Genomic DNA, 26,049 nt, shown 5'->3' on the forward strand with positions numbered 1-26,049 from the left:
TCATTAAGGCTCTTAGCTGAAGCTTGAAACTCTGAGTTCACTGTATTTTGGGAAATGCAGTTATTTTTACATGGAAAATTAAAAATTGGACATGCATTCATGTTGTGATAAAAAACTGCATTTAAGAAATAGGCCAAAACAGAGCTATGACTTGTAAAAAGGTCACAAAGATGAAAGAAGTTAAAGGTATGCAACAGTAACATTTTTAAAATCACTTTCAATTATGAAACATTCATGCCTCATTAACCAGTTTACCCTAACAAACTGTTCAGCTACTGAAACCCATCATATGTTTCATGTTTTTAGTCACTCATCTCAAATCTTTATTCTTCATAGGTTATAATCTATTTATAGTTTTTGAATGCATTTGTTCCCATGATCTTCAAATCAATGTATTTAAAAATTGTTAAGTAAATAGCATTCATTATTTCAAAGGCCAGATTCCTCATTTTGGAAAAGTCTATTTGGAAATTTTATCCTGTTTCATGACTGCTAAGTTTTGTATCTTGGCAAGCATCATGACAGAAAGGTCAAAAGGTAAAAACCAGTCATTTTACTCAACCATTAATTTTCTTATTTAAGCATAAAAATATTTAGTATTGTTTGTAATCAACACGCAACACCATTTTGAAATCCAAAGTTTTCTATTAACTTGGAGTTGCATATGCTGAAATGCACTTAGTCCAAGTAAATTGTAGAGTATTATGATTCAGAGAAACAGAGATGGTCAATCTCTGCATGTCTCCAACTCGTTTAGAAATTTCAAACAAAACACTATTATCATGCACCACCATGCAACTGAACAAATTCAACAAAAAAATTCAGACACTTTTGTCCAAAAACACAAGAGTAAGCAGCATTCACATTTTACGAAGTAAACTGGTGATTAATACATCTATTCCCCTTTATCTAGACAGAGATTAGCTTCTTATCAGTACCTAGAAAAGGTCATAGCAATTTACTGTTTGTTGCTATGTTTTTTTAATTATGAAAACTTACACAAGATTAATTAATTAGTAAAGAATGGACTAAGAGATAATGATTCCTTCTTTAGCTTCAGAAAATCATTATTTTTAAATAACTGAAGAACATACAGCACCTTATCAACAACCAGTCAGAACTTTTGTTGTATTAACTATGCCACAACAGTTGCTCTGTTTATGTTCAGAGACTTTCAGAAACTTCAGAACTTCAGTTTTAAAATCCTAAATGTTTCATAAGCCTCATACTACATTATTTGCGCTCACCCCTCCTTAAGCTACCTAAACTTTTTCCTTTTTATTTTGAGTATTCCAAAACCTTCAAGATCAGCTGCAAGAAACTTGAAGTTAATCTAAAAGAAATGCCTTGCAGTCTACTGAAAACAAAGCAAAATAGTTCTTTTAGGGATTAATGCTCAAGCAAACAGTTAATCTATTAACATTTCTTTTGGAGAGTTAAAATCAGTTGATTTTTGCCTTGTAATAACCTATGTATGTGTTTAGGTACCATGTAGATCCCAATTAATCTGTTTTATCAGGCCAAGGTATCATTGTGATACGCTGTGATACCATTGTGATAACCAAGATAACCACTAGCAGAGCTGACACCTGTCTCAGAATATTAACAGAATGTGAAGAGTTCTATGGAGCAGAGCACAATTTAGGAAAACGTAATGATGGAAGCTCACAGGAAACAGTTCATGCAAATGATCGAGGGCCTGACCTCTGTAATTTCTCCCACAGAGGCAAGAAAAACTTGGTATCGGTATCAGGTATCTCTAAGGAAAGGAATGAAAGGATAAGGCCATTGCTGACAATAAAATGTAGACATGACTAGAGGAAAAAGACTGTCCAAAAGATGCGAGTAGAACAAATCTACCTTGCAGAAGTGGAATTAAAGAGGCAGTTCTTTGAAGCCATGCAAACCCTAGAGAACGCTCAAACTTTTACAAGAAAATTAAGTCATGGACTAGTTTGGAATAGGGAGAGAAAAGGAAGTGCTTGTTTGCTTTTACCTTGTTGAGATATGATATATAGTCTCTAAGGACTGATTGTATCAGAACACCTATATCACCTTATAACAGTACTCCGTATCAATGGATCAAGAGCAATCATTGGGGTACACCAATGAGTCACAGTCCATGATAAACACACTCTTTCCTTTGTTCCAACAACCAGCAGGTACTTCTAGAACACCTGATTACTGGAAATGATTAAGTAAACCTTTAGCAGTAGAGATCAACAGAGTCATTAAAAGTGAGATAAATCTGTTATTATTACATGCAATAATAACTGCAACTTAGCAAAGAGCCTTTTAACTTAACCAAAACACAAACTAATTCACCTGCAAATTAAAAATGCAGTTGGATGAGATGATATTTTGGAAAGCAGTGACTCAAAGGTTTTAAGGTCACTGCATTAGATAACACAATCCCTCTATATAAAACTGCAGCAAACAGCAAAATATGTTGTTACATCCTTTAGACACACAGGAGGGATAACCTGAAATAAGGAAGTGATCTTCTACTTCTCCACAGCCCTTGTAGCACAAACGTGCAATATTTTCTCAATCTGACATATATCACACAGTCAGTTCTTTCCCATTGCAAAAGCACTCCTAGCTCTTCTTTTCTTCAACAGCTGCATATCAAGATCATCTAGGGACTAACCTCACTGTAACTATAGTCTTCTGGCTCTTTATGAGAACACCTTGGTGATACACTGTGGCTTCAGATACAAGGTACGCAACAGAATCTAATAGTTCCTCCTATCAAAACACTGTGAAATTCAGTGTTTACTAGAATGTGAAATTATAAAGTTCATCACAGTTACTAAGAAGTCTGACATCTTAAGCAGTTAGGCTGCAGAATCCTAGTTTCCAGAAGGCTGTGCAAACTAGACGTTTACCCTGAGAGCAAGTCGCACAAAGTCAGACACTGCGTGAATTCAATTTAGATTAAGCAAGCCTAGAACATGTGACCAACGTTAAGATCCCACACTGGAAATTAATGAGACCAGCATGAGTCGAACTAGGATTGCAAGGTACAATAGTTCAAGGCATCACCTATTATGCCTCATTGTTTACATTCATTTTATAATGATCTGCAAAATATGCTAGAAATAAAACACATAGAGTTGTGGTATAAAGTTGTTAATAAAATTATATTTTTGGCACATGAAAACAGAAGATAACTGATTTCTAAGTTCAGTAAGCCCCAACATTACCACACAAATTAAGTGCAATGTCTTGTGCTGTATTACGGACACTAACATAATGATACTGAGCTTAACTTTTAGAGGCACTTTCGTCTCTTCAAAGACACTGACACTCTGAAGAAAAGGAGACAAATAAAAACAATGGCACAGAAAGAGTAAACCTTGCTATTGTCCTCCCTTACTTTTCAGTGTGCACACACATATACGGGAAATCATTTGCTCCTCGCTGCACCTATGATTTGGTTCTATGTAAATGTCAAGAATTTGATCTATTGACTACTACAAATCAGTGTTCCTGCCATCCCACCGTGTCTCAGTAATTTACATAGGCTGATCACGTCCCCATATTTTCTCTGAGCAAGTAGTTGATGGGACAGACTTACCTTTCCCTTATTTGCCTAGAAAACATCACCTACAGACTTATGTTGGTTTTACCCATGTCTTAGAAATGTCTGTCTTGTTGAAAGATTTTTCCATCACTCTGTGTTTTAGTAAAAAAACCAAACAGATTCATTTTCTTTACCAGGGACTGAGAAATGCAGAGTGCCTTTAAATAAAAATTCTCAAATCAGGTTAGACGTCCAGACAAGTTAACTCAAGTGCAGTTGGTGTTTGTTTCAAATTAGGTTTTGACTTGAAATTATAACTTCTGTGTCTTGAAAAATAAGTAATTAACTACTGAATACTTATCACTAGCTGTAGACACCAATTTGGAAAATTCAAGTCTTGGGTAAAATGCACATAATTTTTTTTTTTTTTACTTGAAGATGTATACCTGTTATACTATGACTTGAAATACCAGCCTACCTTCACAGTGGTTGTACAAGAACAGCATCTTAATTCAAACAAGAAAACCATTCAGTGTCAATTTTTTTATTTTGCTGTAATTCCAATTCAGACAAACAAGTAACATAATAATTATCTTACTCATCAAGTAATAACCTCAGAATTACCCTCGCAGGTTTTGGTATGGATTACCTACGTAACTTAACAGGTAAGCATGTAAGTATTTTTTCACTGTCATCTCTGTAATGAAAGCTGGCCTTTTATGGTACTTAATTAACTAAGGTATTATTTCCTGGGATATAAATATGATAAACACTAGATGAAAATAAATATTTCAAGATACACTATTATTTATATGCAGAGCAGCTAATGCTCATGGTAAGCTATGGTATTGCAATATTGTAGAAAAACTCCATGCATAAAAGCCAAGAAAGTCTTTTATGACAGAATAATATCCTCGAATTCCTTTAAGATTTTAGTATAATCCTGTCGTCCTAAAGCTGATAGTGAGTTTCACAGAAACTAGAGAGAACAGCATCCTTTGCTTAACACTGAGGGAAGGCCTTATCACAGCCAATGCATTGCTGCAGCCTCTGGGGTGGTGTATCATAAGCAATGGGCAGAAGGGGAAGTACCATATACTCTTAACACTGACACAACTGAACATGATACAGTAGTTGAATGACAATGAAGAGGGCTAAATCATCTGTCTCATACACCTCCTGCTTCCCCACAAAGAAATCTACTCCTCTAACCAGAATATTGATTCAAGGCTTTTTAATAACAGATCGAATCCCAATGAAGCAGTAACCTTCTTCCACAAAAGCTTTCTCAACTGATCTAAAGACAGAGATGAAAAAACTGATAAGACTCCTTTCACCAATCCCCCTTTATCAAACAAAACTGCTAAAAACAAAGATCAAAACCTACACTAAGGGCAATTAATGCATCTATAACCAGAGAAGAAAAATTCAAAGAATTTTCCTCTGTAAGAGTAAATAGTTGACCTGCTTTATGCACATACATTTTCTCTACACCATCTTAAAATAGATCAGGCAGATAAAGCTTTATAAAATTTATCTAAAACAGAGTTGCATTATTCCATATAAAGAAATTCTTATTTATCACATTCAAAAATTCAAGCAAATATGTTACTGATAGGCATTCATTATCATTAAAAAAGAATCTGAGATCTTCAACACTCAGTTCAACATCTTTTTCTAATTGGAAATAAAGCAGTAAAAGCATACACAATGCACAACTGCAGTAAAACCCTGTAAACCACGGAACAAAGGAAATTAAAACAGAGGAGAAATCTTATATTCTCAGGACCTGTAACTTAGACAGAGAAAGGAACCTTAGTTACAGACCTCTAAAAATTCTGATGAAGTATTGCAGACCTATAGTCCAAGAAACATAGTATTGTCACTGTTAGGAACATGTCACAGGGTTTGTACTAAATCTGCAAGACCTCAAGGCTTGGACTTGTCAGGCTTCATTTGTCTAGACTTGTCTGTGCTAGCCTAAAACTTTGTTCCAGCTTAGCTGTAACAGTAATTGTCAATCAGATAAATGTTACTTAAACTGTTTCCATTTTAGCTTAGCTTTCTATGATTGTGTGGTATAAAACCTATTGTTAAAATGCAATGAGACAGTAGTATCAAAGAGCTATTCTGTGTAGAATAAACAATCCATGACTCCAGATTAAAAATGTAGCAAAGAGGATCATGAGCGTGGGATGATAGTATTCAAGAAGTATCCAGCAAATGTAAAACACACCATATACAGTAAATTCAGATGTAATACAGAAATGGAAACCAATGAAGAATGAATAACGTGTAGATTGTGCTAGAAAACATATTAAAAATAGCTGCAAGTGGATCCAGTGTGAGTAGAGAGCCCCCCACCACCCATCATACTGCTCCAGGCATAACACCCGTGATGGTGGTAGCTTGCTGTGAACCTTTCTCACATGGAAGGCATTGACTTAGTATGCAGAAGGGTAGTAAAAGGGTAAGCATAATGCCATAGAAAAAGGGATGGATACTAGTGTTATTGATTTACCAATAAGTAGAAGTAATTGTGTTTGATTTAACAGAAATATAGAATCATAAGAAATATTTAGTAAAAATTTTATTTGTTGTCATTTATACCAGCAACGAACTGCTACTTTAAAATCCCCTATACAGCTCTATACCAAGGCCGAAGAGATTGGTTATAATTATCTAGTAGGAATGTTTGGAACCTAGGTAACCAAACACAAACTGATTTGTAAGTTGATTTATAACACATATACAGGACCAGGAGAATGCAAGTAGTTGTCAAAGTCTAGGATTAATGGGAACTGGGGGAAACAACCATAACAGCTTACAAGTACCTGCCAAGAAAACTGTGTCCTTAAGCAAAGGATAATTCTGGCAGGGGAAGATTGCGACCACCGACCCATGGACCACCTACTCACATTACACCCCAGACTCATTTCTAGACATTTCTAATCTTTACTGCGCAGAATCGGAAGTAGGCGGATAGTATGTTAATAATTTTTTGGAAATTGTATATTTGTGTATGAACACTTAATGAATATATATGAATAAGTTCTATATAAGATGCATGATTTTAGTGCTTGGTACGCGCTGCTGGTGAGAACACTCCCCTGCGCGTCCGGCCGTCAATAAAGAAGTGTCTGCTTATCTGCATCAAATTGATGTTGATAAGTTCTTTATTCCGGATTTTCGGTAACACTAGGAAGTACTAGGAAGATAACAACTTTAACTGTATTGATAATTCTTCTTTGATTTGACAGGTAAGATTTCAATTAGAGTAATAGTAAATTCTTGGTTTTGCATACAAGGTGTGTTTTGCTCACATAAACCATACAAATTGCGGTACAACAAATTGGTGAAGAATGCAGTTTGGAGGCAACAGCAATAGCAATTCTTGGACAATTCCACATTTAAAAACCTTTTTGCCACACCAGAATTATCAGGTAAATGGCTCATTTGATTAATACATTACCGTTTTTGTAAGAAGAAAGTTTGTGTCTAGTGTAGAGGATTCACTTAGCTTCTTAATATAGGTGCAGCCATAATATTCTTTATTTTAAACTGCCAGGTAAGACTGTACATGTCATTGCAACAACAATGCATTTTTGTTTCAGGATAGAGTGACATGCTTGACAAGCAAAATTGTTACTAACCAGACACAAATGGAGAGAACATAATTCTAATATTCTCATATTATACAATGTATGTGACAAGTTGTAGGTTACACCCCTTCTATTATCATTATGTCTCCAATTATAGTGATACCAAATAACTTTTAAGCATAGACAAATCAGGATGTAAAATGTGTGGGAAGAACTGTGTTATAAGAATACAACAGCTACACTTGCCAAAGACTGTGAAAACTGACAAACTTCTCACTTTTAAAATCAAAAGAATCAGGTAACTCATCATATATATTCTAACTGTATCTGTTGCTGCTATCATATATGAACTTAAATCAGTGCTAGTCTGCAAGTGCTTTATTTTGAAATAAAAACTAATTCTTTCATCAGATATGGTGTAACATTTACTCCAGAGATGCTTGTACACTGAATTAATGTCTTTACCCTAACTATGGGTTGGAGACCTCTTATTCCATTGCTAGAGCAGTACTGTCACTTGATAGATTACGGAAGCATCCTATATCTGATTTTGAGTTAGAATTAAGATTTTGATTTAGCATGGTTATAAAATAAATCAGGCATATAATCATAGGAAGACAACCCAAAAGATAAACCACTGATCACTCCAGTCAATTGCATCATTTACACACCTAATCCTATTTTCTGAAAGTGAAACAATTTCTAGAGTGGGAGTAACTGGACAAACTGTCTGTAACACACTTTGTGAATCTGTCAGGATCCACAAGGCTCATCTTTCACAGATTTCAGTATGAAGAATAGAAAAAAAGATGAACTGCAATCTGAAGACTTGCCTAAATATTTTAGCACAAGAGTGGCTCGCTTCTGTGTTTTCTGTCACAGCAGAACTTGACACAGTCTGTGCTAGCTTTGTTTAGGGATATGGTTAAGCTTTTTATTCACTTCCAAAAATTCTAAAATGTCATTCCCTCATTGAGATAGCTCTGAACAAGGTAATCCAGTGGCAAAACAAGAAGAGGAGTAACAAATACAATTATTTTTAAACCACAGAACTCAGACAACAATAAAAACAGCAAAGAGAGAAACAATTCTTTATTCTCTGAAGGAAGCCAGCCATCAGCAACCTGGAGCCTCATTCCCCTTCACTTATCAAATAAATATAAAATATAAAATACATATATTCAATAACTTTAATTTACATAAATGACATTTTTCCATTCTTAATATGGAGTATAGAAGTATATGGGAAAATGTGTTTCACGATATATAGTCTTTAAAAATTCTGAGTAGAAACACAGGCTGGTCTCATTCTCCATAAATGAAATCATAATCTTTAGAAAGGTTAATATTCCTAAAAGTATTGAACAGCAAACCGGCTGTTCACAATGTTGTTCACAAAAACATGGGTAAATTCTTCTTCTATAGGAGGGAAAGACAATCTGGAACAGGCTCACCTGCTAAGGACAGCTTTCTTACTGTGTTAAGGAAGTCTTTTATATCCCACTGACTGATTTAGCAGAAACTGACAAAGGGATTCAGATAGACAAACACAATAAAATCATGGAAACCTGAAGGTTTCATGACAACAACATCTGGTTCTGTTTTTTCCAAGGACTGTAAGCAGTCATGTAGTACACATCTCATACGCTGCCAAAAGTACATGTGCCAACAGCTCACATAAGAACTTACAAGTGACAAATGAAAAGATAAACTTGTATAATAGGCTATTTAAGAATGACCTCTTTTGAAGGTTAACATTGACTATCATGGTTGCAATGAAGTCACGCTGCCACTGAGTGCTGCTGTACCAGACACGCTAGAACTCCAGTGTGAAGTTGGGAGTCAAAGGCAGCCAAGTGGTATGCTACAATTGATAGCCCTAATGCATTCTTCTTGACCCCTTTGGCAGTAGAGTCCAGCCACAGTTTGCTTTCACTTGAGCCACAGTTTGCTTTCACTTGAAGTAGTATTCAGTACACCTGGAATCAACTGCTCCAGGGGTGGAAACACATCCCTAATATTGCTCCTATCCCTAATATGCCCCCTTTTTTGCTGTACACATTAAAGATCAGTTTTAGCTTTTGCAGGTACAAAAATCAAGTAATGAATACTCTGACAAGGAACAAAGGGGCCCTGCCTCTGGCCAGGTGGAGGAAAGGGACAGCGGGGTTTACTGGACTGCGTGGGTTTGATGGCCTGGCACATCAGCCCCATGGGAGATAGCTCGTGCCATTGCACTTGGGCCAGTCTGAAGAGGACAAGATGTTAAAAAATATGTTTTACACCACAGCCAGGGACCATAATCCCATGCTGGGTGCCAAAAAGTACTGTTGTGGTTTAACCCCAGATGGCAACTAAGCCCCTCACAGCCGCATGCTTGCTCCACTCGGTGGGATTGGAGGAAGAATCAGAAGGGTAAAAGTGAGCAAACACGTGTGTTGAAATAAAGACAGTTTAGTAAGTAAACAAAAGCTGTGCATGCAAGCAAAGCAAAATAAGGAATTCATACACCACCTCCCATCGGCAGGCAGGTGTTCACCCATCTCCAGGACAGCAGGGCTTCATCATGCACAATGGCTACTCGGGAAGACATACGCCCTACCTCCAAACGTACCCCCCTCTTCCTTATTCTTCCCTGAGCTTTCATTGCTGAGCATAATGTCATATGGTCTCAGATATCCCTTTGGTCAGTTGGGGTCAGCTGTCCCAGCTGTGTTCCCTCCCAATTTCCTGTGCACCTCCAGCCTACTCACTGGTGGGGTGGTGTGAGAAGCAGAAAAGGCCTTGACGCTGTGTAAGCACTGTTCAGCAAGAACTAAAACATCCCTGTGTTATCAACACTGTTTGAAGCACAAGTCCAACACATAGCACCAGACCAGGTACTAAGAAGAAAATGAACTCTATTCCAGCCAAAACCAGTACAATAGGGAAATCTAATGCATATTTAAGATACATTGTTTAGGATTTACAAATGAGAAGAAAACAAACAAGATAGTATGCGAAAAATTAATTAAGCAAAATATGCTAGTAGAAATCGCCCAAGAATGCTACCAGTGTTAACTTCAGAAGTTTCTGATGCAAATAATGCTGCTCTTTGAATCACTTTTGGATTACCATCAATAACTACCTGCAGGCCATAAAGCAGCTTCCTAAATCATATTTCTTCTTAAAGCCCATAACACAGCAAAAATAGCAAAAGGTAGGTAAATGAAACAAAGAGGTAGAAAAGCACCTTCCCAAGCAACACAATCCTACTTTGATGTTTGAACCAACTTCAAAGCTGGTGCTGCTCCAAATCAGGGATTAGACTAGGTAAACTCCAGAAGTCCCATCAACCCTAGATTGTTCTAAGTTTCTAAATTTGTCTATTGGAGAAAGGAACTTAATGATGGAAAAGCATGTTCAGGGAAGAAGGAAATGCACAATAATGTGCAGAAAAGAGGCTAATGAAGCAACAAAAGGAGACAATGTTATTCACCTTCCTCTGCCTCTCCTCATCTCTTTGGGAGAAAACTTATTAAACAGAAGACTAAAATTACATTACTACTTTCTTTAAATAATAACTACAGCTGCTGCACCTTTTTATGCATTTACCATTAGGATTGCAGCCAGGAAGACGGAAGGCCCTGCCTTCTGTCCTAGGGACAGAAGTTGCACAGTACATCCTATGGACAGAACCTACCCATAAACTGAAAGGTACTTTTTCAAACAACACTACGCTGTATATGAAATTTCATGTAAGTCCACCTAAAATAACCACAAGTATTCTACTCACGCAAAAAAATTATTAAAACAAACAGCATGAATTCAGCTTTTCATTCAAAAAAGTATTTTCACAATAAAAAAGCTTTGATTGAATCATTTTTCTTTCCAATTTAAAATATACTAGTTGGTAGAATCTAACTGAATATACATATTTAACTTCACATTTTAATAAACATTTAAATTCTCATCATTTGCCAACTTACATAGCTCCATTAGTGTAGACTGTGTCACTTCCCTCCACATACTGAACTTGCGCTGGGTACACATGCTGTACCTGTTGCACAGTCTGCACTTGCTGTACCTGAAAATGAGAACACCAGAAGTTTGGATTACTGTAAAGAAGGACCAATGCTTCAGTGCACCTAATGATTTCTAAACAATATGGAATATCTCTGTTCTCATAATTATTAAAGGTATGTCACAGCAATAGCAAAGAAAGTTACTGTTCTTACACAATATTTGTGCTGTAGTCTGGTAAATGGAGTCCTAACATTGAAGATGCATGCTCATGGAGCATATACGTACCTTCAGTGCCAAAGACAGAACTGGAAAGCATAACAAGGATGAAATTAAGTGTAACTATGCTTTGTACCAAGCTGAAGAATTACATTTACTATGGAAAAAAAGTATCATTTAGCCACATATGCCTTTTCTTACTCCATTTCAGTCCTCCGTAGTACAAGCCCTAAAATCACAGCTCAAACATGTCACAGTGTTTAGAAATAAAGCTTCACATTAAATGGTTTAGCTCTTGTTTAACTGGAGTTGAAGTACAGTGACACATGCTGATTTCCCAGAAATGCTTTGACCCAAAGTACAATTATAGATCAAACCCCCAATCTGAGCAACCTCTTTCCCAGAATACCATCAGTTATAACAAACTCAGATAAAACCTGTTTTTTCATCAATGAGATAAACAACAAAAGGCAGTAAGGCATGGATTATCTTCACATATATTGCTCAGATGGCATGACTGTTTTGTAAAAGCACACATAGTCACCAATCAATTTCTTTGATTCATATACTATGTAGGGAAGCTCCAGGTTATGTAAATTTCTTCTTTAGTCTTAATTTTTCCTCCTCTGCCACAGTAAAGATTAAGAATGCCATATTTTATACCTGCCATCATTTAGAGAAGCCATATTTTAGTTCAAAAGCAGTTCAGAATATAAAAGATGCAAAAAGACTTAGAGACTTCATAGACTGGCACAATTTTACCCAAGGAATTGTATCAAGAAAATGACAATGCACATATTTAGTAAACAGATTTAACATAAACTACTTTTAAGTGACTGTTTTCTCAGACATTTTGTTATGACACTACTTCAGCCTGATCCAGTTGGTCCTAAGGATTGCAAACACCATAACCCCACAAGAATCTAGGTTTCATGCATTTGACGGATTGTCTCCAAGAACTCTTTGTTTTTATGATCCCTAGTTTAATATATTCAACTCTGCTGTACTCTAAGAAGTTCTGTAAATAAGCATATTTTTCCTCATCTTTTATAGTATTAACTCAGACTGTGAAAGGAAAATCCGGATTTTCACAGAAACCTTCCCTTAGGTTGACATTAAAACCTGAATTCTGAAAAAAACAAAACACCCAAGGTTTTGAACACAGCTGTACTAGCATGATAGAAAACCAGATGTTTCTGCCCATTAACAGCAATGAGACACAACATAAAAGTTAAAATATTTCTTAAAATCCAAATTTTTCTCATTTCCTACAAGAATCATTACATAAATTGACAAATATACCTCAAATACAATTTCTCAACTTCAAAGAATACACTTTAAAGATGTTTTCCAGTTATAAAAGTAAGGTACAGTTGTGTATATTTCCTATCCTAATAATAGTTATTTAACAGAAAGATTCAGTTCTCAAAGTCAACACAAAAAGATGTGATCCAATTACGCACATGTGTTGGATTTGTGTGTGTGTGGCGGGGGTTTTTGGTATTGGGGGAGGGGGCTACAGCGGTGGCCCCTGTGAGAAGCTTCTCCAAGCTCCCCTGGCTCCCAGTCAGACCCGCCTCTGGCCAAGGCCGAGCCAATTGGCAACGGTGGCCGTGCCTCTGCAATGACATATTTAAGAAGCAGAACCCGTTAGGAGGAGTGGGAGTTGTGAGGGACAGACCTATGCAAACACCAAGGTCAGGGGAAGAAAGGAGGAGGAGGGGAGGGGGAGGTGTGCCAGAGCAGAGACCCCGCTGCAGCCCATGGCGAGAGGGCAGGCTGTGCCCCTGCAGCCCATGGAGGTCACCAGTGGAGCAGATGCCCACCTGCAGCCTGTGGAGGACCCCACGCTGGAGCAGGTGGCTGCACCCGAAAGCCAGCACTCTGTGGGAAGTCCCTGCTGTTGCAGTTCGGTGTTGAGACAACTGCAGCCCGTGGGAGGGACCCACACTGCAGCAGTTTGCGAACAGCTGCAGCCTGCAGCAGGGACCCATGCTGGAGCAGTTCCCAAAGAACTACAGCCCATGGGAGGGATTCATGTCAGAGACAGTTTGTGGAGGACTGTTTCCCAAGAGACCCCATGCTGAAGAAGGGCAAGAGTGTAAGGCATCCTCCCCCTGAAGTGGAAGGAGTGACGGGACTGACCACAACCCCCATCCTCTGCACCACTGGTGGGAGGAGGTAGAGAAATTGGGAGCAAAATTGAGCCCAGGAATAAAGGAGGTGTGGGGCAAAGGTGTTCCTAAAATGTGTTTATAATTCTCACTGTCCTACTCTGTTAAGTGGTGGTGGTGTTCGAATTAAACTGATGTTGTTTTTCTTCCCCTAAGGAGTCAGTCTTTTGCCCGTGACCATAATGGGTGAATCATCCCTCTCTGTCCTTACCTCGATGTCCAAGCCTTTTGCATTATTTTCTCCTCCCCACTCCTGAGGGGAAGGGGTGAGAGACTGGCTGCTCAGTTGGTCAGTGGTGCTCAGCTCCCCTCTGGGCTCAAACCATGACAACCCTTTTTGGCACCCAAAGTGAGACAGAGGAATGCAAAATAAGGATAGTAAGTGGGAGAGGCAACAGGTAAAACATGGACTGACCCCTATTAGTGCAATAATCATGGGAATTTCTGTTGTAATTGTGTGGAGGGACAGGGGCAGATTGTGCGGATAGTGTTTCAGTATTGTGACTACGTTATTTTTATTTTAGTGTGTGGAAGATTTTTGTTTTCTTTTTTGGTTTTGTGCTGATGTAACTGAAGTTTCTGAATATTGTCTTGTGTAATGAAAGTATGACACCTATATACAGATAATTCCTCAGGGAAGAACACACGTACAATTTCCTCAACACTGATTGTTTCAATGTTTGATATTCCTTTTTTTTTTTAATGCCACAACTGAAATTATCTATCCCACCTACATTCTTCATAACATTTCCTGTGGGCATACCACTTTCACATCTCCACTCTTCTCCTCACCACACATCCACTTCCGTAATCTATCTTCCCTCTCTCCATGCATCTCCCATACATATTGTGTTTTAATCACTGCAATACTGTCTGCATTGGATCTCCCAACATTCTTGCATCTTCAATCCCTGCAAAATTTTGAAGAAACTTCTCCTCCTTGGCTGGTTTGATCCCCTCAATTTCTTTTTTGAAACATTATGCTGATTCCTATGGTCAGTGTTAAGAGTCAACTGGAAAAATATAATCTAATATCCCCACAGGGAAAAATAATTCAGAGTAATGATGGAGTATTCAATGAAAGGGAATACTCAGAAGCAGCAATACTAAAGGAGATGTATGTAAGGTTGATCAGGGACAGTTTACATACTCAGATAATGCAACAATAAAAAAAATCAGTTTCCTGTTCTCATTAAATTATAATCAAGCAGGAAAAAAACAATCTACTCCTGGGCTTCTGTGTTTTGACATGAGTATTAAACTAATAAAGGACAACTAGCATAACTTCAGAAAAGATACAGTCACTGACAAAAATTAATGCATTATTTATGTGGGAAAATAAGGAATCAATTCTATCACAGAAGTTTTCAGAAAGGTGGAAATTTTGCGCAGTTTATAAACACCAAAGCCCTTCTCATTCTTTATTTGCTTGTGACAAAAACAGAACAGAAATGCGTAGATGTTCCTATCCTTACAATTCAATTAATCCAATTATTAGAACTACAATACAATAAGGTATCCTATATGCCACTATCTGGTCACCAGTCTTCAATCCTTCACACTGATCAGTACTTCACACAGATAAAATTCAGTATAAAATATTGGACCATCATATGTCTACCCTATGCGTTTAAAACAAGTAACTTTGTACCACTAATCAAATTGCCGACTTTTATCTGAAAAGATGAAATACAGGAATAACAAAGAATAAATCACATAAACTACATCTATTATACATCTATCATCATGAAAGAACATTAAAATTGGATGAATTATCCAGATTGTATTTCATAAATAAAAAAAGTCTTGCACTTCAAAAACCTTACAGAGGAGTTAACCAGACAAAATCTTCCACAAAGGTTAGCTAAGTTCAGGCATCATGGAAGTTTCAATTAAAACCTAACAGTATTCAAAAGCCTCTATCCTAATCAATATTCAAGTTAGAGTGAGCGAGCTATTTAACAGTCTGAACTACGGAGAAAATATTTCAAGCAGTTCTTGATTCACTAGTGGTGAATTCTGAGCAAATACACAAAGACAAGCATTTAAATTTTGTAAGTCTGTATTCAATGCTTTTCTGAATCAGTTTTTTTAAAAACAAGCTTGCATCCTGAAAGATACATGAATATATAAGTAGAAACTACAGTAAGGGAACTATGAGTCATTATAAATTGAGTCTGTACATCAGGAAAAAATTGTTAGTGAAATGTAGGAGACTATGGAACATATACATAAAAATGTAACACCTGAAATTTTAGAACTAAAGAAATGCTGAAAAATTTAGGGAAAAGTGCTTCACTGGCACAGAAAAAAATTACACTATTTAATAAACTACATCCAGTTCTCATACTATTGATTCTGAAACTGTGAAGTCAGTTTTTGATGCAAAAGAACCATCAGATGTCACCTAGAGAACCCATCACATACAGCTAATTTCTGTATTCCAGGAAAGTCTTGGACAGCTGTCATGGCTTTTACATTCAGTCCCTGTTTTCTACCTCCATACGTTTCCCTTTTTCCTCCCCATTTTCTTCTGCCACCACTCCTTCCAAAGCCTGTGGGTGCTGCATAGGTGAGTGACAATGCACTGTGTGTGCACTGTGCTGGCTGCTACGTAAGTCTTCTTACTTCTCTGCCAAATGCACATCATGAACTACCTATTGTCATACAACAATACTTTCATGACATTGTGTGAAGATCTGCAGAGAGTCAAGCCTAGCAATGCAAAGGACAGTCCTTTTCATTTTTACATCTGTACTGCACTTACTTGGACATGCAAATGAAAAGAGAAATTACATAGGCAATAATATCAGAAACATATTCATTATTTAAAGGAAAAAATCTAAATATTCAGTAACATAAATTAAAGTAAATTTCTATGAGCTATTACATGAACTCCACAATAACTTACAGTTAGAACCATGTAAGTGTATTACCGGTGCTTGTCAGATGCTCTAGTTAAAGGAACAGATCCTGAAAAAATCTTGCCCTTCCCTGGTTATTTTGATTCCAGCAAAATAAAATTGGTAAAAGCAGAGCAAAAGAGTTCATTTAGCAGCCTTGTACAAAATCAAGTTCTTCACTACACTGTGAAGAATTATCCTTCCTGAATTTTTTTTTTTTTATTTCTTCCCAAAACTAACAGCCACCTACCTGTTGCTGAACTGGTACTTGCTGTACTACCTGTGTAGGCACTGCTGCCTGGCCAGCCACAGATGTCTGTAAAGTCACAGTTGAACCTGTATCCGACCCAGTCTCTGATGTCTGCATCGTGATGTCTGAATAAAATTAAGATGTAAAATTAAAGGTTAGTGCATTAATTTTTTTATTTTGTCACTTATATTAGCACACTAATTTGTTGCTTATCTCTATTTGGATCTTAAAATTAGCTAATACTAATCTTGGTATGAGCCAAAAGGTTCTTCCCCCTACTAGCATATGAGTTAATACAAATGGACTTTTATCTTACTTTTATCTTATTTATATCCAAAATACCTTTTATTTACATGTGCAGAAACATATATCACTTCTCTGAGTTTCGTCAATTTAGGAATAAGTCAGAAAAATCAGCAGCAAATCTTCTCTCAGTTTATAAACAACTGGTCATCATTCAAAATTGTTTTCTTCTCTGGTTTACTGAATTACACTAAAACCTCTATACATTCAAAATCAAAGTCAAACTTCTTGCTGGCCACACAATGAAGGGCTGTAATCTGGAAAGTATACACTGAAGAGCATTTAATGAGTCACAGTGAAAAAGCAACACAAATAAGCTTCTTCAGCAGAAAGCATTAAAGCAACCACCATAGTTAAAATCCAAGAAGATACTTTTTGACAGTAAAACCATATAGAAATACATACATGGCAGAGAACTGCCTAAGATTGTGGCCCTGACATTTAAAGGGAAATTTGGATAGAATACAGAAATGGTTTGAGAATCAAGGAAAATGCCTTATAAAGAAAACTTACAGAAAGACAACTGAGGATGACTTATGACTTCATAGGAAACAGACTGGGAACCACAGGATTCCTCAATTTTGCACAGCAGAAATGACAATACAATTGTGATTGGGTGACAAACCAAAATTAATTCAAACTCAGGAATTAGACTTTTTTTTTTTTTAATTCCTTTTAAGCAGTGCATGATTAACTTGTGAAAATAATAAACAGATAAGGCAGGTTGTTCTTCACCTGGTACCTTCAAAAGAGAAGACTGTATGCTACTGTGAAGAACTGCAGTAAACAAATACAAATTACTAATCTGCAAACCAAATGTCCTGTCATCTAAAAATTTTACTGCCCTTAATCTCTATTAATCTATATTAGCTACAGAATACTTTGGCAACCTGAAGGCCAATGTCACTAAAAATGAGTAGCATTATCATGCATAATAAAAGAGTTTTATATGAAAAAGTCTACAAATATTTAGAATGCCCTATACCGGTGATTTTTTAGATTAACTGAACAGACCCAGATGGCTAACAGGGAAGAAACTAGGAAGAAACAACCCCTTCCCCCCAAGTAACAACCTCCCCTCAAAAAAACCTACAAAATTTTTTGAGAGAAAAACATAATAAAAAATGTGTCTATTCAGGTGCATAGCAATATATAGTTGGAGAAATTAATTACTGTACCAAGAGACCTCAGAGCCTCTCAGAAAATTAGCGTTCTCTTCACTTGACAACTGAACCAAGCTGCAAGAAGAGACCTTCCTTTCAAGGCTGGGACCCACAGCAGTTTAACCTGATTTAAAGTTGGGTTTCTGCAGTCCCGCCCTCCAACTACCTATGATTCACTTTGCCTTCAAATGTAGTCAGTGCAAAGCAGGAAACAGGCATAAAAATTTCGGATGGCAGCAGTGGATAGGGGCAGGACCTTTCCAACTGGGACCATGACCATCATTGGCTTAAACTCCATGGAACCATGCCTCCACAACCTTCCCAATCCCCCTTTTTAATTTTTTTTGATTTTCGGTTTAACTCCTTCTAAAGTATTCAGAAAGATTGATAAATTGTTGATCAAACCTATTTGAGATTAATCAATAGATTCTCAGACTTACAGTGTTGATTGAACCCTCTACTTCTTTCCAGCATGCTTGACAAAAATCAGGATAAAAAATGAAAATAAAAAAGGAATAAAACTTCAAAGATGACTATAGCAATGTTAAAAATCCTAAGAGTGAAAATGGATGTCCACAGGATAAATACAGAGAAGTTGGAAGCCACTGTGCTGCTAAAAACCTAGTTGCCATTGCAGAAAGTTGGTCGGATGAATCCCATGACTGGAGCATGGGTACCAATGACTACCAGCTGTTCAGAAGGGACAGGTGAGGAAGGAGGGGTAAAGGGTTTGCCCTCTACATCAAGTAATAGATTGACTGTGAAGAGCTGTCTCTAAAGAATACCTATGAGCAGGTTGAAAGCTTATGGGTAAGAATTAGAGACCAAGACAACAAAGGGAACCTTGTGGTTGGTGTTCACTACAAGCCACCTGATCAAGGGGAGCCTATTCATGAAGCATTCTTACTCCAGCTACAGGATGCATTGTGCTCGCAGGCTGTCACACTGCTGGGGGACTTCAACCACCTCGACATCTGCTGGAAAAGTAGCACGGCGAGCTGTAGACAGTCTGGGAGATTCCTGGAGTGCATTGAGGATAACTTCTTAAGCCAGGTATAGACAGCCCTACCAGAGGGGATGCATTACTGGACCTGTTGATCACCAACGCAAGTGAGCTAATCGGTGATGTCAAGATTGGGGGTAGCCTGGGCTGCCGTGATCATGCACTGGTGGAGTTCACAGTCCTGAGGGATATGGACCAGGCGAAGAGTGAAGTCAGGACCCTGAATTTTAGGAAAGCAAAATTCCAACTGTTCAAGGAGTTAGTCAATGGGACCCCCTGGAAAACTGCCCTCAGGGACAAGGGAGCAGAGCAGAGCTGGCAATGATGCTTTCCACAGAGCCCCAGATCTCTTGATCCCCAAGTGTAAGAAATCAAGAAAGGAAGGCAAGAGATAGGCGTGGCTGAGTCAGCAAGACCTGCTGGTCAAACTGAAGGGCAAGAAGGAAATGCACAGGCAGTGAAAGCAGGGACAGGTGTCCTGGGAAGAGTATAGGGATGCTGCCTAGTTGTCTGGGGATGAGATCAGGAAGGCCAGGGTGCGGCTGGAGCTGAACTTCGCAAGGGACTCAAAGAATCATAACAAAGGCTTCTATAGCTCTGTCAGCCAGAAAAGGAAGGGCAAAGAAAGTGTACCCACCCCAATGAACATGACTGGCAAACTGGTAACAACGGATGAGGAGAAGGCTGAGGTACTCAGCAACCTTTTTGCCTCAGTCTTCACTGGCAACCCCTCTTCCCACACCTCTCGAGTGGATGGACCACAGGGTAGGAAATGGGGGAGCAAAGTCCCTCCCACTGTAAGAGAAGATCATGTTTGAGACCACCCGAGGAACCCAAACATACATAAGTCTATGGGACCTGACGAGATGCATCCCAGCGTCCTGAGGGAACTGGCTGATGTAGTTGCCAAGCCACTCTCCATCATATTTGAAAAGTCATGGCAGTCAGGTGAAGTCCCTGGAGACTGGAAAAAGGGAAACATTGCACCCATTTTTTAAAAGGGTAGAAAGGAGGACCCTGGGAACTACTGACCTGTCAGCCTCACCTCTGTGCCTGGGAAGATGATGGAACAGATCATCCTAGAAGCTATGTTAAGGTACATGGAAGACAGGGAGGTGATTCAAGACAGCCAGCATGGCTTCATCAAGGGCAAGTCTTGCCTGAACAATATAGTAGCCTTCTATGATAGAGTGACTACATCAGTGGACAAGGGAAGAGCTATGGAAGTCATCTATCTGGATTTCTGTAAGGCCTTGACACGGTCCCCCACAACATCCTTCTCTCTAAACTGAAGAGAGATGATTTCATGGACGGCCCATTCAGTGGATAAGGAATTGGCTAGATGGATGCACCCAGTGAGTAATGGTCAATGGCTCAATGTCCGAATGGAGATCAGTGACAAGTGGTGTCCCTCAGGGCCCGTACTGGGACCAGTACTGTTTAATATCTTCATCAACAACAGAGACAGTGGGATCGAGTGCACCCTCAGCAAGTTTGCAGATGACACCAACCTGAGTGATGTGGTTGACACACCTGAGGTACGGCATGCCATCCAGAGGGACCTGGACAAGCTTGAAAAGTAGACCGATGTGAAACTCATGAGGTTCCACGAGGCCAAGTGCAAGGTCCTGCACCAGGGTTGGGGCAACCCCCGGTACCAATAAAAGCTGGAGGATGAAGGCATTGAGAGAAGTCCTGTGGAGATGGACTTGAGGGTCCTGGTGGATGAAGACCTGGACATGAGCCAGTAGTGTGCACTCACAGACCAGAAAGCCAACCTTATTCTGAGTTGCATAGAAAGAAGCATGGTCAGCAGGTCAAGGGAGGTGATTCCACGCCACTCTGGTAAGACCCCACCTGGAGTACTGTGTCCAGCTCTGAAGTCATTAGTACAGAAAAGACATGGACCTGTTGGAGCGGGTCCAGAGGAGGATCACAAAAATGATCAGAAGATGGAACACCTGTCATATGAGGACAGGCTGAGAGAGCTGGGGCTCTTCAGCTAGGAGAAGAGAAGGCTCTGGGAAGACCTTATTGCAGCCTTTCAATACTTCAAGAAGGCTTATAAGAAAGATAGGGACAGATTATTTAGTAGGGCCTGTAGTCATAGGAAAAGGGGTAATGGTTTTAAACTAAAAGAGGGTAGGTGCAGACTCTAGATATAAGGAAGACATTTTTTACGGTGAGGGTGGTGAAATTCTGGAACAGGTTGCCCTGAGAGGTGGTAGATGCCCCCTCCCTGGAAACATTCAAGTTCAGGCTGGACAGGGCTCTGAGCAACTTGATCTAGTTGATGTCCCTGCTCGTTGCAGGGGGGTTGGACTACATGACCTTTAAAGGTCCCTTCCAACCCAAACTATTTTGTGATTTTATGTTTACTGTAAAATAGTAAATTTCATCTTTCTTTGCCTACAGAAAATGCTGTATTGGATCCAGAATAACGTTACTTAATGCTAAAATCAGTGCCACAGTTCCAGTATCAGTCCACCCTAACTGAAAATCAATAGTTTTTCTCTTAATTCCAATATTAATTAGAACATCCAACTTCCAGTAATAACATCCAGAAAGAACATTTTCTTTGCTTTCCAACATGCAATAATCTTAAAGTTTTTGCAGATAAATTAACAAGATATTGTGCCATATAAGACATCCCTACATGCACTAGACCAATCTCATCCACAATGTAAACATAAAAGCTTAAATAAACTCAGTCAGAGATTTAGGAAACTATTTTCTGCAAAGGCAAAAAGAGAACTTATGTTTTATATACATATGCTATATATACATATGTATAAACACACATATGGAAATAATAACCACAGCAGTAATTATTATACCTTTAGAAAACAGGCACAGCACAGCAGAACAGGATACCAAGTACTTCCTGGGGCTTCCAGAACATAACAAATGACATAGACAATGGCAACATTCCCAGTGGAATACTAGTGAGTAGAGTATGTTAGTTTTATACTTAAACTTGAGTGGGTCCAGAGGAGGCCACAAAGATGATCAGGGGGCTGGAACACATCCCCTGTGAGGACAGGCTGAGGGAGTTGGGGTTGTCCAGCCTAGAGAAGAGAAGGCCCCAGGAAACCCCTATAGCAGCCTTCCAGTACTTAAAGGGGGCCTACAGAAAAGATCGGGAGGGACTCTTTATCAGGGAGTGTAGTGATAGGATGAGGGCTAATGGTTTTAAACTGAAAGGGGGTAGATTTATATTAGATATAAGGAAGAAATTCCTTCCTGTGAAGGGGGTGAGACACTGGAACAGGTTGCCCAGAGAAGTTGTGGCTGCCCCCTCCCTGGAAGTGTTCAAGACCAGGTTGGACGGGGCTTTGAGCAACCTGGTCTAGTGGAAGGTGTCCCTGTCCATGGCAGAGGGGTTGATCTAGATGATCTTTAAGGTCCCTTCCAACACAATGGATTCTATGATACACTATAACCTTTTCCTAAAATTGAGTAACTCATGTTTTACTCAGTCCTTGTGCAGCACAAAGTCACCACTAACATAAAAGAACCTAAGTTGTAATAAGATCAACATTCTTAAAGGAAGAAATGCAATGAAGCTGGCTTTTAAGGGAAACTTCAAACTACATTTAACTGACTTGTAAATGATATTTCACTTAATGAAGTCAGTGTTTTTAATAAATAAATATTCTACTCAGAAAGTAAAGCCAACTTATTTCACAAAATCACAGAATCATCTAGGTTGGAAAAGACCTTGAAGATCATCTAGTCCAACCAAAAAACCATTTAACAAGCCTAATTTCTTTATATTGAAATTATTTAGATAACAATGTCTTTTTGCAATTGCTGTTTTGCACAGTCATACATAAAAGTCACTGGGCAATGTTTTATGCATAAATATTGAAAAACAAAAAAAAAGTGTAGTATAAACACAGTGCTATTTGGTCAAAAAAAAAGTTCTGTCAATTAAGAATTTAAAATTTTTCAAAAGCATCAGAATAATCCTATGAATATGTCTACTCACTTAGGAATGTATCTTCACTCATTAATCACCTGTACTTTTTTCTCAGCCCATTACCTATAACTTGGAAAATTCCTTTGAAATTGAACTGAAAAAAGAGCCAGCTTATCTAACTAAGCCTGTATCCACTCTTACACGTAACCCAGACCAGAACATCGACAAGCTGGCAGAATAGTGGGAATCAAAATCTAAACACTGAGTAACTTCCTAAACCACCTCTGTTCTATAAAAGCAGTTCTAGTCAGTTTCAAATCACAATTAAATGGGTCAGTTCAAGCCACCAGTTCCAAGAAACAATCATTTAAGATACTGCAGCTCCAATGGGAAGTAAAAGTGAACAGTTAAAAAGAAGACATTGTTTTATACCAGCCCTTAGCTTTACTTGACTATATGTTGTTTTCATGGTTATAGTATACAAACATGTCAATCATTGCAAGGGAGAAGGAATGCTACTATAGTCAAATCAGTTTTGACTGGTGAGAGACTGTTCCATACCACCGTATATCTGTTAATTGATATGTCACATCTCGTGCAGTACTTGATCATTGCAGCTGCAATTCAAGATGCTCAAGAAATCAGAGCCAGGTACTCTCATCTAAGTGAGGAACATAATGTGTTCATTTCCTTGCAGCACTTGTTGTGGACTGTGCCTGAAATAAGAGTTAATCATTTAGGAAAAGGGAACAGCTTCATTTTAAGAACATAGGATACTCTGGTTGTAAAGCAGCTGTCAGTCACCACTAAGAAGCTTTGAGATGGGCAGACTACAAGCACCAGTGACAGCTGACAGTCTGCTGTTAGGCACTGAGGGAAGCCGTACAGTAATAGTCAGGAATTGGGTATTCTCTGCTCAGTTCTGGAAGTGACCATGTCCAGAGATGTATCGGGAGACATGAGAGAGAATCCAGGGTTAGGTGGGAAAGAACCTCCATATAGAACTGGAGACACCCCAGAGGGCCCCTTGGCCCAGTCTAGGACAGACACCACACAGCTGGCACTGCCTACACTGACCTACCACACTTCTTCCATCCACAGGACAGGGAAGCTGTGTAATTTGTGAACCCCGTTGATATTTTTGATTGAAGTGTTTTGGTGACTGAGTCCATTTGTGTTGGATTTGTGTGTGTGGCGGGGGTTTTTGGTATTGGGGGAGGGGGCTACAGCAGTGGACCGTGTAAGAAGCTTCTCCAAGCTCCCCTGGCTCCCAGTCAGACCCACCTCTGGCCAAGGCTGAGCCAATTAGCAATGGTGGCCGTTAAGAAGTGGATCCCAGGAGAAGGAGCAGGAATTGTGAGGAAGCATTGTGAGGGACACACCTATGCAAACACCAAGGTCAGGGGAAGAAAGGTGGAGGAGGGGAGGGGGGTGGTATGCCAGAGCAGAGACCCCGCTGCAGCCCATGGTGAGAGGGCAGGCTGTGCCCCTGCAGCCCATGGAGGTCACCAGTGGAGCAGATGCCCACCTGCAGCCTGTGGAGGACCCCATGCCGGAGCAGGCGGTTGTGCCTGAAGAAGGACAGGACTCTGAGGGAAGCCCCTGCTGTTGCAGTTCGGTGTTGGGACAACAGCAACACGTGAGAGGGACCCACACTGAAGCAGTTCCTGAAGAGCTGCAGCCTGTAGGAATGATTCATTTCCTAGAAAATTCATGGAGGACTGTCTCCCATGAAAGGAATTCCATGCTGGAGCAGGGAAATAGTGCGAGTCATCCTCCCCCTGAGGGGGAAGGAGTGGAGGGACTGACTGCAACTCCCATCCCCTGCCCCCTCTTGTGCTGCTGGTGGGGAGGAGGTAGAGAATCAGGAGCAAAGCTGAGCCCTGGAATAAGGAAGAGGTGGGGGAAGGTGTTTTTAAGATGTGGTTATACTTCTCAGTGTTTTATTCTGTTTGTTGATGTCAGTGGTGGTGTTTGAATTAAATTGATGGGGTTTTTTTAATTCCCCGAGTCTGTCTTTTGCCCATGACCATAATGGGTGAGTCATCCTCCTTGTCCTTACCTTGATGTCCTAGTCCTTGGCCTCTCCTTTCCATTCCTGAGGGGCAAGGAGTGAGATGCTGTGTGGTGCTCAATTGCCCTCTGGGCTTTAAACCAGGACAACGTTTTATCTCCACACTATCAATTTGGTGACAGTCCTATATTTAAGCATACAATCTGATGTGCTTCTCTACCTCAGAACTGAAATACAGTTTTTTAGATAATCTGATATACAAGTTAACTGGTTGCTCTAGAGACTGATCTATCAGTAGGTAAACTAGGATAGCTAAAGCATGATCATGGAATATAAACCTTGACATCACTTTTGCCTAAGCAGAAATAAACCTAATGACTTAATATCAATTTATTCAAAAGTGTTTAGGTTGCTTCCATTATTCTGCTCTAAGTCTCTATCCTAAATGCAATTCTTTACTATAGTTCACTACACAGCATAGAATTTTCTTTGTAGATGCCACACAATGTTTGACAGTTAACCTTTATCATCTTCCTATTCACTGGAAGTTTTTCTAGCACCGTGTTAGTGAGGCAGTCAGTGTAATTCTTTCACATTGCATCAATATTGAGCACTCACATGAACACATTTTTATGATCTAGATGAAGTCTCTCAATTTTTCACTGATACTGCATATAAGTAAAAGAACTGCATATTACAGCAGAAAAGATGTCATCTTTCCCTAACAGGATTGTCAGATCACAAGCAGCAGATGAATGAATGACAAAGATCCTTTTTATTCTGGCTAATTAAGCAGTTAGACACATCCATCCGTTAATGGTTTTGCTCTGTATAGCCAGTGCTTGTTACATCATGTGAAGGTAAACTAAAGGGGCGACATTCCGAAAGAAGGCTAATTAATCCCTCCAAGTGGGGGAAAAAGGTCTTGCCAAGCCCAGCTGCTAAATGTGACAAGATTAGTATTTCTT

The 26,049-nt window shown here is 39.1% G+C and overlaps 1 protein-coding gene across 2 annotated transcripts in view; it reads right to left on the reverse strand.

Annotated features, from left to right (window-relative positions):
• The window catches only part of RFX3 (regulatory factor X3), a 134,608-nt gene that overhangs the window by 47,743 nt on the left and 60,816 nt on the right, over positions 1-26,049 (reverse strand). For both annotated transcript variants that reach the window (XM_074855477.1, XM_074855476.1), the window contains exons 2-3: positions 16,677-16,801; positions 11,097-11,194 (exon numbers count right to left, since the gene is read on the reverse strand). In XM_074855477.1, coding sequence (XP_074711578.1) covers positions 11,097-11,194; positions 16,677-16,793 — 215 coding nt within the window. In that variant the 5' untranslated portion in view covers positions 16,794-16,801. The remainder of the gene's footprint in view (positions 1-11,096; positions 11,195-16,676; positions 16,802-26,049) is intronic.

Source organism: Strix uralensis, chromosome Z, assembly GCF_047716275.1.
Source record: "Strix uralensis isolate ZFMK-TIS-50842 chromosome Z, bStrUra1, whole genome shotgun sequence".
NCBI lineage: Eukaryota > Metazoa > Chordata > Aves > Strigiformes > Strigidae > Strix > Strix uralensis.